General features: G+C 41.6%; 1 protein-coding gene across 1 annotated transcript; it reads left to right on the forward strand.

Annotated features, from left to right (window-relative positions):
- Positions 1–48: 48 nt before the first annotated feature.
- Positions 49–14978, forward strand: cnnm3 (cyclin and CBS domain divalent metal cation transport mediator 3). Its single transcript, XM_032568866.1, has 11 exons — positions 49–936; positions 1462–1796; positions 4374–4550; positions 6259–6416; positions 8935–9078; positions 9155–9313; positions 10080–10249; positions 10968–11064; positions 11978–12108; positions 12588–12714; positions 13893–14978. Exons 1-11 carry the CDS (start codon positions 190–192, stop codon positions 13940–13942), a joined length of 2295 nt encoding a protein of 764 aa, XP_032424757.1. The 5' UTR covers positions 49–189; the 3' UTR covers positions 13943–14978.
- Positions 14979–15785: the final 807 nt, after the last annotated feature.

Raw genomic sequence — 15785 nt, forward strand, 5'->3', positions numbered from 1 at the left:
AAAACAAAAACAGCCAAGAATCCAGCGCCAACATGGACGCCACGCTCACTCGCTCGCCTCGTGTAAAAGATCGCACGAGTCGAGCCGAAATGGCCACCGAAGCGGCTCAGTAGCAGCGCTCGAGTGGGCGGGACCAATGGCAGACTGGAGTCACATGACCCGCGCAGAGCCAGGCTGAGCAATTCCAATATGGTGGCCAGCTTGGCAGGTCTACGGTTCCTGTTGATGATATTGTTGTTCTGCGGGATCAGATTCGGCGCCTGCAGCCAGGAAGCTCCGCAGGTCGTGGGGCTGCGACTGGAAGACCCCGGGGGTCTGGTGCGCATGAAGGACCGAATCATCTCGGCGCCAGAAGGAGCCACGTTCCAGCTCCGTCTCTTTGGGGCTAATCTGAATGGAAGCTGGCCGTGGCCGTGGCTCGCGTTCGCTGGGGCGGCAGCGGGAGCCGCAGGGGCGGTCGGTGATGCCGACCCGTGCGAAGAGGAGTCCAGTCGGCAGGAAGCCGCCTTTAATGCAACGGAACCGTTCAAAGCGGACGAGCCGAACAGCGGGCTGCTGACGGTGGAGGTGAAGAAGCGTGGGAGCGTCTCCGCGGATTTCTACCACCTGTGTGTGCAGAGCGGGGGGATGTGGGCATCAATGGGCCCGGACAGACTGCAAGTCTGCCCGGGAGAACCTTCAGTTCCTCCACGGCTGGATATGACTCCGACGACAGCCCCTCCACGGCGGGATATGACCCCCACGGCAGTCCCCCCGTGGGGTCTGGCTCTCCTGGTGGTGCTGATGCTGCTGACCTGCGGCCTGCTGAGGACCGTAAACTTGAGCCTGCTGTGGCTGGACCCCGTGGAGCTCTATGTTCTCCACAGCTGCGGATCCGAGGAGGAGAAGCGAGCCGCCAAGCGCCTGGAGCCAATCAGGAGGAGAGGGAACTTCTTGGTGAGTTGGGAACTTATCACCATATAAGGGTTTCAGTCGATATCGGTTTCTGTTTTGAATATCTGAAATGGTATCGAACTGGTGGTTTTATCCACAACTTTCTCTTCTCTTTGTTCATATGTGCATGTTAACAAATTAATATATTCAACGTTGTTTTGACTCTAGATATTTACACAACAAACACACACTGGAATCGAACCCAGTACCTTTAGATTGCTGGTTGACTGCTTAACCCACAGAGCCACTGTAGGCCCATCAGGATGTAGATGGCCAACTAGTGACTGAGTGAATTAGTTAGTACCTTGGTTAGTTGTCCGTGAGGAGTTGAGCTGTTTAAGTCTTTCCTCTGCCTACATCCCCCAGAATGCTGTGCGGTTCTGGATCGGAGTTCAGTGAAATTGTATCGAACTTATTGTCTATTGATATTGATCATGTGTTTATCTCACTATGTATTGGTCTTAATTCGTTGCCCAGTCGGAGGGCAGTTTCGTTTTCTTCTTGCCAACAAAGCTCTTTCCCACCCAGACATGCTCGCTGCTCTTCCTCTGCGTCTTGGGCCACTCCGCCCTCGGGGTTCTCCTGTACCGGGCTCTGGGCTCCGTAGTCTCGGCGGTGTTCACCAGCGGCCTTCTGATCTTCTTCCTGGCTGAGCTGGTTCCTCACGTCCTGTGCTCCGGCTACGGCTTCCAGCTGGCGCCCGGGCTGACCTGGCTGGCCCAGGTCTGCATGGTGCTCACCTGTCCCCTGTCCTGTCCGCTGGGGTTGATTCTGGACCTGGGCCTGGGGAGAGACGTCAGCACCTGTGGGATACGGGAGAGAGCCATGGAGATGATCCGCGCCAGCGTCAATGACCCTTACAGGTACTATGAAAAAAAACTAAAATAATAATAATAATAATAGCCATATAGATACTACATTTAGCATATTTTTGATATAAAAAAACTGATTTAAATTTATTTATAAACCTCCTCAATCAGTTAACCACCATAACATCACATTATTACATCCCTCCTTACTACTGAGAGTAAAGTAAATACAGATTTATCAAAATGTGGTGTCGTAAATATCGTGTTGAAATTCATCCTGGTTATTAACATTATTGTAGTTTTGTAAAACTATGTCTGAAAAATTAACAACTTTTCAGACAAGAAAATCGGTATAAGCCAAAACTGGAATCGGTGCATATCTCTCTCTCTCTCTCTCTCTCTCTCTCTCTCTCTCTCTCTCTCTCTCTCTCTCTATATATATATATATATATATATAACAGTCGTTTATTGGCCATTGCAGCAATATCGGATATTGATATCGACCCAGATTTTTAAACCCTAAAAATTGTACTAGCATATTAATTAAAAAAAGTGCAAAGAATGGATTTTATTTGTAGTAGTTATTTTTTTTCTTGCTTATTTTTATTATGTGGCTAACAAACACACAGACTTTTGTTCTGGGTTACTTTATATTTACAGAAGGAATATGTAAGAACTGTGAGATTGTTTTAAAAAATGTAGATTTTCTAAACAATGAAAATTTTATTTTGAAGGTTTGAAGGAAGTTGCACCTCAAGTTCCTCTGCTGTGTTGACAGACCAAACAAACAAACATCTGGCTAAATGGTGGCAGACTTAGCAATAGCTGCAGGCGGAAACGAGTGGAGGCTGAGGACTTCAGTCTCCTTGTCTTTCTTCTTTCTTGACAGAAAAACGGCCATGTTGGGTAGACCAGTACAAATAGAAAAAAAACATCTCGACAGATTATTAGTCACATGTTTGGCTTTACGCTGGAGAGGTCTTTGTGTTTTCTGTTTCCTTAAAGCAGCTAAAAATGCTCTCGCGCCAAGTATGTGGGTCAGAAGCTGAAAAGTTTGGATTAATCAATATTCATACTTAGGATCATCGCTCATCCTGGCCTTTATGTGTTCAGATCGCAGCAGGATGGGAGATATAGTAGAAGGAACAGCCAAGTAGCGGGAAGGAACCTTTAATTCTCAAATAAACATTGATCCATATAGGGGTGATACCTTTACTTCTAATATATTAGAAACTTAATGGTTCAACTGTTGATTCACACTATATCTAAAGCCTGAAGTGGAAAAGCTGCTTAAAGGGACAATACATTTCAACGGTGGAATACCTGACCCAGATTGGAGAGAAAAAGATACGCAAGACGATACTAAGCAGACTTCTACCGTGTTAAAGTTTAACAACAGAACCTAGGACATGTCTGCTGAAGCCTTTAGCTAGGACGGACTGCCGGGTCAGAAGGATTCGCAGTGCCGGATAGAGAATAGCTTGTGGTTTGACTTGTTCCAGTAGAGCTGAGACATGTTTGAACTAGACACCCGCAGACTGAAGATGAGGCATCTGCAGGAACATTTTCCAGGAATCGGTGTCGATTTCCTGGAGGCAGTCTCTACCTTCCTCCATTTCCAGAGCATCCGTCAACATAGAAACTGATTGCTTGTGGAGATACCGTGGTGTGAAAAAGTGTTTGCCCTTCGTCCTGATTTCATTTTTTTCTTCTTTTTTATTCATGTTTCTCACACTTAAGTGTTTCAGAACCTCAGACCAGTTTTATTTAAATTCAACACAAGTAAACACAAAATGCAGTTTTTAAATGAAGAGGTTTATTATTAACGGAGAAACCAGCCCAGACCTACACAGTAAGAAATGCACTGATCCGATGTTATCTGTATCGGTCTCAATTATTGAAAATATTTTTAGATCGGGTATTGGTGACAAAGTGCCCAATTCATAAGAGCAGATCTATTCAGTCTAATTCTAAGATTTATTGTTTATGTTGCATTATAATTAGAATTCCTAATTGCACTTTCTAACCCATTTGAAAAAAGGTTTATTGCAGTTAATTTTTACATCTTTGACCAAAATAGTCAACTAATTGTTTTTGTTGTTTTACATTGGCTGTTCTACTCCTAATCACTGTGACTGAACAAATTAAAGATTTTTTTTCCATGTTTGAACAGGCTTGTGAAGCTATTGGTGTGTTTAAGTGTGCTATGCTGGTACAGAGTTATCAAATAAATTTGTAATTCAGTACATTTATGCCTTTGTTTAAAAACAAAAGAAAGAAAGAAATGTTTTAAGTCAGTTCAGCACTTTCTTGCCGTATCGGATCGGTATCAGCCGATACTAAACCTCAGATATCGATGTTGGTATCGGAAATGAAAGAAGTGGATCGGTGCAGCCGATGGTAATCTGGGACGTGACATTAGAAAACGTCTTCATGTTTCAGCTGACGATCTTCTAGAAATCTCGCGTCAAAGACCAGTGAGACGTTTGGACATTGATTTTGAAGACTAGAATGATCTAGAACAGGTCTGATTGACGTCATTGAGAAGATCATATGTTTGCTGTTACTGATCCGTGGGTGTGTGTGTGTGTGTGTGTGCGTGTGTGCGTGTGTGTGTGTGTGTTTGCACAGCGAGTTTGTGAAAGAGGAGTTCAGCCGTGGGATGCTGCGCACCAAGACGGTGGAGGACATCCTGACCCCCCTGAAGGACTGCTTCATGCTGCCCAGCTCGGCCGTCCTGGACTTCTCCACCATGTCGGAGATCATGCAGAGCGGATACACCAGGGTGCCTATTTACGAGGAGGAGAGGTGTGCGTTTAATTTCTGCTTCTTTTTTTTTTTTAAACGTACATTCCATCATTTAGTTTTCTTCGTCCATCATCTTTATCTAAGGAGAAAAGATGTTACTTATTGCGTCGTTGTGGCTTTCAGGTGTTAAATCAAATAGTTTTGAGTTATTGCTTAGATTTTGCTGTGGATTACCAGAATATCATCCAGCAGAAGTATTTAGATATTTTTGTGCCAGTAGTTGTGGGACTTGCAGTAGTTTTTACTCGCAAGAAATTTCTTTCACACATAAACAACTTGCAGATGCTGTTTTTCGAACACCAGGGGGCGCCATAAACAACAAATATACCCACATAATTCCCAGCTTTTAGCTTGCTAATTTTTTACCTGTTTATCGTAAAAAATAATAAAAGTTGTGTAATATTGATTTAAAGAACTATAAAGCAAAATAACAGGTTTTTTATAGTTTTGGACACTTTTCTGTAAAACTGAATGAGGAAAAGTTAGAATTTTCTCATTCTTACTGAAGAAACTCTGATCTAGTAACTCTGTTCAGACTTTCCCAGGAATCCAAAATCTCCAGAATGATTTCTAGCAGTGATGAATAACTTCTGTTGGAAAATGTTTTTTGTAATGAACGACTTCTCATGGAAACATTACAGAACCCTGGTCAGATGGGTCGCTGTTGGCCGCATCTTAACGCTCTGCAAACATTTTAAACTCTGTCCACTCTCATGCACAAACATTTTGTTTCACCTGATATTTTACAAGTTATTTTGTGAAAAAGAGCAAATTTATAGCTGTATTTAATAAAAAACAGCCAATATTCCATTTTGACAAGAATTGTCTTTCCCAAATCTCTCTTATATTTAGTTTAATTATGACAAGATATGAAAATTTACTCTGCAGGTCTCTGTTTAAATGCAACTGTATGTTCAGAAAGTTTAAAATCACTGAGGGTGTGTAGACTGAAGAACACGTAGTGTTACGATTAGGGTGCAGCGATTGCAGTTTTCTAGTCAATTCCGATTTTTGACCATTTTGTTTGTCTGAAAAGTCGATTTCTATTCTTTGTTTCCTCATATATTGACTGATTTTCCAAATGTAAGGAAGTCTCGACCAATTCGTCGACACACTCCTACTTCTACAGCTGGTTTAACGTAGCCAGGGTTTTCCTGAAGAACTTACTCACCTTCCCTAATGTTTAGCACTGAGTTACGATGGAAAGCACATCGCCATCTTGGTGAATCATGATGTGTTCAGGTAAAGCAGGTAAAAGCAGGACTGAACCTACAAAAAAATGGGAGGTTTGAATTTTTGAAAGCTGGTACAGATTTCAGTCTGTTCCATTTTCTCTTTAAGATCGATAAAAACCACAAAATAGGTTAATTCAAACTTTCTTGTGAATCAAACCTTGTTGACAATGAAACCTGTAATGTGAAGCAAAGAGCAGCTCCAGGTTCTGTGCTTGTTTCTAACTCGATAAACCTCTAAAAATCTAATAAACATTTCTAGCCTGCAGAGTAGATGGGAAATTCTAAGCTGATTTTCTATCATGTCACAATAAATAAATAATAAATTCATCTAGAAATAAAGCCGACGGCTCCATGTTTGTACTTTTCATAAGGAACGCCTTCAACCTGAGGACCTGTTTGAAGACGCAGCTGCTTGCTTTGTATTGGATCTCTCTGACCGACACGTTGTTTGTTTGTTGTTTTTGTTTCCGCAGGTCCAACATCGTGGAAATCCTTTACGTGAAGGATTTGGCGCTGGTGGACCCGGAGGACTGCACCCCCATGACGACCATCACCAAGTTCTACAACCACCCGCTGCACTACGTCTTCAACGACACCAAGCTGGACGCCATGCTGGAGGAATTCAAGAAAGGTGAGCAACATCTGAATGACCAATCAGAGACCTTCCTGTTCTCACCTCACCCTCCGCTCTCTGATTTTGTTCTCCACCTGTTTGTCATTTAGAAAATGACATAGAGTAACTTCAGTTTTATTATTTTTTTTTGTTTCTAACTCTTTAAATGTTGGTTTGAGCTACAAAATGTTATTAGTCATAAAAACTAAAGTTTGGTTTAATTTTTCTCATGAGTATTAGAATTTTTATTTTATTTTATTTATTTTTAGCGTCTTTCCAATTTCTTTTTAGAAATACAAATATTCCTAATTTTATTTGCATTTATTTGGAACACAAACACTAGAATTAATACAAATTAAGATTTAACAACAACAACAAAAAAATACCCTAATCCTTAACATAAATGAAAAAGTTATGTTATCTAATTTTAATAGATAAAAGAACTACATTTAACAGATTAAATCTATTTTTTTTGTTTTTTCTTAGTATTAAAAAAAAATGCAAAAATGTGTTTTTAGGTAGGGACTAAAATTGTCCACAGTATTAAAACATCAACAATGTTATTAAATTTTTCTGTCTATCACTGATGTCTATGTAATATTCCATACATGTACTAGTTGATCTGGTATATCAGGAAATATAACCACATAATGGAAAACAATAAAAACAGCTAAGTTTGATTAGATTTCAACTTTAATAGGATGAAAAAAAAATGAACCAAACAGAAATCAAATTGTAACAGTAGAATGTATTAATAAATGTGAGGCAGTGGCACAAAAATGCCAAAGGGACACAGATTGCTCTATGCAGTTAATGTGTATGAAAGACCTGAAGAAATAAAATGAATCACCAAAACATTAAAGTTTCTCCCTAAAATCCCATCACACCTCACAGCGTATGGTATCTGCATCAACAGCCGTAGCCGAAAAAGTAAAAAATAAACTAAAGTGACCAAGAGGAAGCCCTGAGATCCAGCTGGGGTCATTGTAAACATTTCCTAGCTGCTCTCTAATGCAGCATGACGACCGCACTGAGCATGTGCAGAAAGCTCGGCGCTGACTCAGCAGCTGCTGCAGCAGCTGACTGAGCAGGCTGGAAACACTGAGAGCTTTCTGCTGCAGGAGGGAGAGAGAGCGTTCAACGGGTCGACGCTTCTGATTGCTCGCTGCTTGGGAAAAACAAAAAAAGCTCGTCTTGGAAGCAGCTAAACTTAGCCACAGATCTGCTTAGTTTGGGAAATTTGCTTAGCCCTTATTTTTCTGATGATGTGATTTTTTTTCTAGTGGCGGAAAATCCAAACTGTTAGCTTAGTGAGGAAAATGTCCAAAACAGGGTTAAAACGTCTGCAGAGGAATGTGCTATCCAGCATTTTATTTCAGAATCGGGGTGTGAGTTTTAGTTCTGAGCATCACACTGCTTTAGTCCTGGGTAAGAACTCAAGAAAACAAAAAAGAGAAACGAGGACATAGAGCAAAAATGAAAACAGATTAAAGGAAATGAACACAATGAATCATTTCCTTTAGGCAATGCAAAAAATTAAAATGCAGGACTTCATAAACTTCAGAATTAGAAATTCTGCCTATTAAAAGAATGTTATTTGTCATGATAACAAATTTTGCTGGATGATAAATTTTTCCAAAATTTATTGTGATAAACAATGATGATGTTGTTTTGTGACCTTTTTAAAGTAATATAATGGTAATGGCATGATAATGCAAGAACACATTCTCAAATATCGATAAACTTTAAATTCTAATAAACATTTAACACTGGAACCGGAAGACATTTTAAATATCCAAAATAAATGAACAAAATAACAGAAATGACAAATAAAATGAATTATAAAGTCTTTGTAAACAAAATTATCCTTCAAAATAAGGTCTAGTTGAGACCAAATCACCAGACTGAAGACTCTTACCATCCAGTTTTTGTTGGAAAGAGAGAAAAGAGAAAAATGATAAATCATGCACATAAAAATGATTGAATTTTCTAATTTATCATGCGACCAGTTGATTTGCTACATTCATATTCCCATAACCATGTACAAAAGTCTAGCAGTTGCCATGGAGACAAGGGGACTCCCAACAGAGTGACACGTTGGGAGTGGTCCACACGGTTCTGTGAGCTTTGGATATTTAAGAATAATATTAAAAAGATGCTTCAGTTACAAACCAGTAATAGTTTGGGGTTCCTGTAAGTCTTAACTCAGTGAATTTTATTTTTTATACTTATTATTTTTGCTCCATTTCCAAGGCCTTTTACACACACTTTAGTAGGGATAAAAGTAAACTGGTGGCCATTGTGTGTGTGTGTGTGTGTGTGTGTGGGTGTTTGTGTGTGTGGGTGTGTGTGTGTGTGGGTGTGGGTGTGTGTGTGTGTGTGTGGGTGTTTGTGTGTGTGTGTGTGTGTGTGTGTGTGCGTGTGTCTGCGTGTGTGTATTGCGTCTGAGTTTTGTTGAGATCCAGAACAAGCAGCTAACACATTGTCTAAGTGAGCTAAGTGATGAAGGTCCATCTCTTGACTGGTGTTCATGTAGGCAACTCTCACATGGCCATCGTCCAGAAGGTGAACAACGAGGGCGAGGGCGACCCGTTCTACGAGGTTCTGGGTCTGGTCACCCTGGAGGACGTCATCGAGGAGGTCATCAAGTCTGAGATCCTGGACGAGTCCGACGGCTACTGTGAGTGTCTGGGAGAACCTTTCCCGCTGCTGCGGCCGCTTGTTTCTGTGTTAAAACTCCCTTCTGACCTCCACAGTGGACAGGAAGGTGAAACGTCCGATGACTCCTATGGAGATCCCTCTGGAGCCTCGCGGCTCCCACGAGGAGTTCTCCCTTTTCAAGCCTCCAGAGGGAGAGCCGAAGATCCGCACATCACCACAGCTCCTGCTGGCCACGCACCGCTTCCTGTCCAGAGGTGTGTGCAAAATGAAAAAAGGTTATGCAAACAAAATGAAAAGTCATTTGAGTTGTATTGATGGGTTATAAACCTGGCTTTCTAGTTCAAACCTTTACATGGGGGTTGGAAATTCTTCAAAAGTCTTAAATTTGTGCATCCAAAAAATCAAATCAATTTAAAAATACATAAAATATCTTAAATATCTTAATCCCATATCTTAAGTTTTGTTTAAGACAAAGTTTAAGTCTCACACAGACATTTTCATTGCGTTCGTTTACTCAAGGCAGAAGGTGGCTAGTACATTGCTAGCAAACAATATACTCTTGCTAGCTGGCAAGTATATCCATGATAGAGGCTAAAAAAGCCCTGGTAGCTAGCTAGTTTTTTTTGTTTGTTTTACCAATGATGGAGGCAGAGAAACTAGCTAGCTAGCAATAGTATGTTAGCATTCAGTTACGTATAGCGGCACCTACTTACTCATGATAGAGCCAAAAAAAAAAGCCCTGCTAGCTAGCTAGTTTTTTTGCCCCCATAATTGGTCAAATAAAAAACTAGCTAGCAAGAGTATATTAGCAGCTAGTTACATGTAAACAAAACAACTAGCAGGCAATTTTTTTTATCCTTGATGGAGGCAATGTCCAAAAATCGATTAAAATGAGAGAATAAAGCAATCTGCTGGGGTTCCACTTCAGTAGGTGTATGAATGGGTTGTGAACACTCTTGACGATAATGCTGTGATACCGATAAAGATGCTGAAGTTCTGTCATGCTGTTTCCACCTTCAGAAGTGGAGCACTTCAGCCCAGCTCGTGTGTCTGAGAAGGTGCTGTTCCACCTGCTCCGCCACCCCAACGTCAACCAGGAGGTCCACTTCGACCACAACAACCGGCTGAGCCCGAGCCACTACCTGTACACCCGCAACCACCCAGTGGACTACTTCATCCTCCTGCTGCAGGTACGAAGCGGCAGCTCAGCACGACTGCAGGGTCCCTAAAGTCTGGACACCACCACCTTAAGGCTCCACATACTTCATCCAGATCCGAACAGTCGACTTTAGGTCTCATGCAAAAATGGGGCTGTTCATTTTTGCAGACACCCTCTCACACCCCTATGTGCCGGGGTCCCCCACTCCCAACCTGCATCCTCTATTGTGCTTTTACAAAATGGTCACAGAGAGTTGTGGTTAGCAGCCATGTTGGCCACAAACGTCTGACCAATCACACAACACCTCTCATTGACGTAGACGCATGACAAAAATTGCCTGTAATGAAGAGCAGCTGTTTCACTTCGACGCCTCCGCTTCCACTATCCGGCCTTTGAATCCTCAGGAGACATGAATACTTTTAAAGAACGTTCATCAGACTCTGTGGGGGATTTATGTACTATTGTACGAGTCTTCACTACATAGCTACACAAACTGTCGAATAGCTAAAAACTCTTGGATGGAAATTGTAACGTTGTTGTTGACTGTTCGGCTTCGGATGAAATATGAGAGAGACGTCAGGGAAAGACGGGGAAATACGCCAAGATCCCAGACTTGGTCATTTGTAAATGTTCATATTTTCATATGAACATTTTTTACAATTAGAATAAAACAAAACCAAATCAGTTCCCTGTGTTATTGAGGCAGCTGCAGCAGAGGTTTCACTGATTGACCCCTGTCTGGTTGTCAGGGCCGTGTGGAGGTGGAAATCGGCAAAGAGGGCCTGAAGTTTGAGAACGGAGCCTTCACTTACTACGGCGTGTCTGCTCTGACGCTGCCCTCTTCAGGTGAGATGATAGACTGTTTTCACTGGAGCGCCTTTTAGAAGTCGGTGCTGCTCACCGCCTGGAGCAGTGGGACGCAGAGTTTCATATTTAGATGACTAAGTATTACATTTTTATTTATTAATAGGAGTTTTGTGCGATAATAATGTCTGCAACAAACAAAATTTCAATAAGTTTCCTGAAGTCATTTGATATCATTTCTAAGAGGAAATCTACTTGAATACAAGCTGAAAGAATAATTTAAAAATTAAAATGATTAATAACCAATTGAGTCTATTTAGGAAATTGCAATAAGCTAATTGCATAATTCTCTTAAATATTATGGGACACCAAGTTTTACATGAAGTGAAATGTGCCGTCGATCCCACTGTGTTCCTGCTAACTCTGGAAAAATCTGGAAAAAACTTTATTGTTTCTCTTGTTGTCTTCTTGTCCTTCTTTGTGTCCTTGCTTTTGTCCATGTTTCTTTCTCTTCCTCTGATCACTTGTCCTTACTTCCACTTACTTGTGTCTGCAGATGCATATCTAAAGCCTGTGTGCTGTAGAAACAGTCAAGTTTATCATTTTCTATTTTAAGTTGAAGGCATTAGACTGGGAACTGTGGAACGTTGAGTCTGGAATAGTAAAACTACGTAGCAAGCCTCTGTAACTTGGAATATTCTAAGGTTTATGGTTTGTTGTGCTGGTTGCCGCGTGATTTAGCTGCCTTATCAAAAGCTAAAGTCTTCCTTTATTGTTTTATTCTTTTCCTCGGTAATAGTTTTGTTACCCAGCAATGTGTGTAGATGGGGCTTCAGCAGACGAGCTGATTCTGAAGGAGACACTTCTAGAATCCTGTGGTTTGGTGAAGGATCTCTGTGCAGTTTCAGACTGTGTGTGTGTGTGTGTGTGTGTGTGTGTGTGTGTGTGCGCGCAGTTCACCAGTCTCCGGTGTTGACCCAGCGGCACTCTCCCAGGGATCCCTTCGAGTCAGCAGACGCCACCAGCCCATCCAGCTACTGTCCCGACTACACAGTGCGAGCCCTCACTGACCTGCAGCTCATACGGGTGAGTGGGCGTGTCCACTGGGACAACTGGGGGACACCTGAGGGACACCTGTCCTCCTGTTATTGAACTGGACTAAACTCATTTGTAAACATCTGTGAAGTTCAAAGTTTTACTGCTGCTTGGAAACAAAACATTTTTTTCTGTCCTTCTTTCATCCTTTCATTTATTTGTGTTTTGGTTCCATTTTTCTTTTTCTTTCTATCTTTCAATTTTCACTCTCATTCTTTTCTTCTTTAATCTTTTTCCATTAGTTTTTCGCTCCGTCTTCGCCTGTTTGCCTCCTATCATCATTTCCTTTACCGTCTTCCGTCATCTTTTTTTTTCTTTTTTCAGCACTTTCACTCTTTCGCATTTTTACTTTTGACTGCATCGGAACTTGAAAACCAACATTCCTCCTTCGCTACAACGGGCACCGCCAACGTAAGCATGCGATCCAACGTCCGCGACGTTAAACGCGCGGCCGTCTCGTTGTGCTGCAGGTGACCCGTCTGCAGTACCTGAACGCCCTCATGGCGTCGCGGGCGGGCCAGAGTCCAGATCCTCCAGAGATCAAGATCCTGCCCAACAGTCAGACCAAGCTGCTCAACGACAGAAACGCCACACCAGGTAGCTTTGCTCAGAACGCTGTCTGACCTGCCGGGTCTTCTGCCTCCTGCAAACCTGCAAACATTTCGCCCCCCCTCCCCTCTTTCTGATGCCTTCGTAGTGTTTTTCTGTTTTTTTTGTTCTTTTTTTAGGAATGTGCTTTCCTGTTTTTTGTTGGGTTTTTTTCCTCCAGCTGAACTGAATTAATTTTCTCTTTCTCTTTCTTTTCCCTCCTTGCGTGCCTCCTCTTGTCTCTGGCCCGCCCAGAGTGTCCTGTAAACTTTTCGTTCTTTGATACCATTGAGAACTTCTGTTAGAGGGCTTTGTATGCATGAGGTAAATCCAACCTTAGCCCCAGTCACTGACTTACTCACAGACACCAATCCTGTCCTGCTGCAGGCTGACACATTTACCTCCTCATAACGCCCGTAAGCCCCTCTCAGCGTTTCTGTTTGTACTCTAATCATGTCCGGACCTTTGTGGAGGCATGAAGGTAAATGTGTCTTTTGCTTTTCTACTCCTTGTTCTTTGCGTTGTCTTTAAATCGCTTCCCTCTTTCCTGTCCTACTGCAGCTGCAGCAGGTGCTCTTCATTCTGTTCAGCCTCTGTTTCCACAAAACAAAGGTACAGTGATGTATGATTTAATTAGGCCACAGATGGTGATGAACTGCGTCTCTCTGGCGTCCATATTGGAGGTTCAACGTGTTTAAAGAAAACTTCTGAAACTTGTAGAAAAAAGTTCAAGCTTTCTTCCTTTATGAGGTAAACTCCTTGTAAAAGTGCATCAAATTCAGCTCCATGTAAATTAGGATTGTTATATAAAGAATGCGGCTGCTCGGTCCTGATGTGTCCTCATTATTGGGAGATGAGGAGAAATTGTTTTATATAAATGTCATGCTGGCTCTAAATTATTGAATTATGATCCGAGCAGAAAGAAACTCCTCCAGTGCTTTGAAAACTTCAACCTATTTAAAAACTATTTAATCAGAAATTAAATGTATGTATGATGACCTCCAATATGTCCGCCCGGGGGAGCCGAGACGTCGCCTTAGAAACGGTAGAAACGAACAGAATAGATGGCTCCATCTTTGCCTTCTGTCGCTCTGGTCGTCCCTCCCCTGTGTGTGTGCGAGTGCTGCCATCGCTGTTCTGACCTCACGCCTCACCCCAGCTCTCCTCTGATTGGTCGGGTTCCGCAGGTAGCAGCAGAGCCCAGGAGAGCTACACAGAAGAGGAGGCTCATGGGTAGCACAGGAAACATTTCTGGTTGGATCGTAGTTATTGGACCAGACTGGAAAGAGAGAGAGAGAGAGAAAGTGATTTATTTTTCTTTTATTTAACTAGACCCACTAACTCACACGTCGCCATTCCTTCATGTGATCTATGGTGATTATTTTATACATGTATGTACATATGTCTGTATAAATATAAATATAGAGTGGAAAGAGAAGATATGTTACCTTAACGGGATTATTTAGTTTTCTGCGTTAATCGTTAATTCTGTGATCTGAGCGTTTCCTGCTGCGTACCGGAGACTGAACCCTTTGAGTCGATAAAGTTCCAGAGAACGGCTTCTTCTGCTTCCTCAGGACGATTCGATGAACCTGCCCGTTCCCATGGAAACCTAAACCAGGGAGTCCCATCACATTCAGACCGCGAAAAAAAAGAGACGCAAGAGGCAAACGGTGCATTTCAATGCATTCGAATAAGAGGAAACCAAGTCAGAATGTCCGAGTTGGAGCCGTCGTTTGTCGGGATTCCTTTGGAATTATGAAAATAGTTGTTTCTGTCATTGTAAAATGTGGAAAAGTATCCCAATTATGTTTTTTTTTTCTATTTTTATATATAGCTCAGATCAGACAATTAGCATCCAAAGAGTCGTCAATCTCTCTGTTCCTTTACTTCCACAGAGGGAACAGCTGAACTCTGGTTTTTCAAAGCCATTTTGGGGGTTAATGAGGAATATTCAGGTGGTTCTGTATTCTGTCTTCCTGCATACTGGACTCTGGAAGTACCTGTTGTAGTTTATTGTGTGTGTGGTGTCCTGCCACTGGTCAGACCATGTTCAGTTCCAGTGCTTCAACGGGGCGTTTTCCATCAAACAGGTTCTGCTGCTAAACTGGGCGACGTTTGCTAAACAGGAATTAGCTTAGCTCAGTGATTTGTGTGGAAGAGCGCAGGAGTTGGAGGAAAGTGAGTTTTGCGGGTAGAAAATGGTAGAAGAGAAAATAAATCAATGTATAATTAACAAAAAAAAACTATGTAAAAAAAAAAAAATATATATATATATATATAGAAAAAAATCCAGAAGAGGATTAGGGCCACTGGGAAAAAAGAATTCTGACTTTTTTTCCCTCAGAAATTCTAAGAAAATAAAGTCAGAATTCTTTTTTTCTTTGAGAACAGCCCTAATCTGTGGCCCTAATCCTCTTCTGTTAAAGAAATATAATAAACATTAAATAAATACACACTATGAAAAAAGTAATACAATAAAAAAGAACTGATATGATTGGAAATAGAAAGGAAAATTAAATAAGTTGTGTTTAAATTAAACCTGTTGAAAATAATAACCAAATCTTAATTTGTTATACTGTATCATCAAATGCATTGAGAAAGTTCTTAATGTTTTTATTTACTAGATGTGATATTTGGCACGTAAATTACTTCATCAACTTGTTCTACGTTTATCTGTGATTATGTCAGGTTCTGTCCTCCGTATGCCTCCATGTTTTGTTCTGGAGAATGTAGAGTCTTGCCTCAGATTTCCAAAAGTTTGCCAACATTTTCCTAATCCAGCTTGTTCCCAGACAGGCGGAGCCGGAAAACCTCAGCAAGACGAAAACAGAGAGAATTTTGTTGCTGTACGTCCATTCAGCTCTTTCTGCTGGAAGTCTTGCTCTCTCTCGCTCTCTCGCAGCCCGAATGAGCAGCAGACACGTCTCGACATGCAGAAACTAGGCTGCCTGAGAGATGGAGGATCAGACATTTACTGCATTTAGTAAATTCCCGGTTTAGCACCAGAACCGCTTTGGTGGAAAAGTAACTTGATGTGATTACTTGGTGCCATTTTTATTTTATTTTTTTGACCTCGG

This window comes from Xiphophorus hellerii, chromosome 8 (genome assembly GCF_003331165.1).
Source record: "Xiphophorus hellerii strain 12219 chromosome 8, Xiphophorus_hellerii-4.1, whole genome shotgun sequence".
Lineage (NCBI taxonomy): Eukaryota > Metazoa > Chordata > Actinopteri > Cyprinodontiformes > Poeciliidae > Xiphophorus > Xiphophorus hellerii.

What these genes read in the sequence shown, in the direction of transcription:
- cnnm3 (XM_032568866.1), top strand. Translation starts at nt 190, where the DNA reads ATGGTGGCCAGCTTGGCAGGTCTACGGTTCCTGTTGATGATATTGTTG. An exon ending in AGCGTCAATGACCCTTACAG is followed by an intron (nt 1,797 to 4,373) that starts GTACTATGAAAA and finishes GTGTTTGCACAG; the next exon opens with CGAGTTTGTGAAAGAGGAGT. An exon ending in TCTGACGCTGCCCTCTTCAG is followed by an intron (nt 11,065 to 11,977) that starts GTGAGATGATAG and finishes GTGTGCGCGCAG; the next exon opens with TTCACCAGTCTCCGGTGTTG.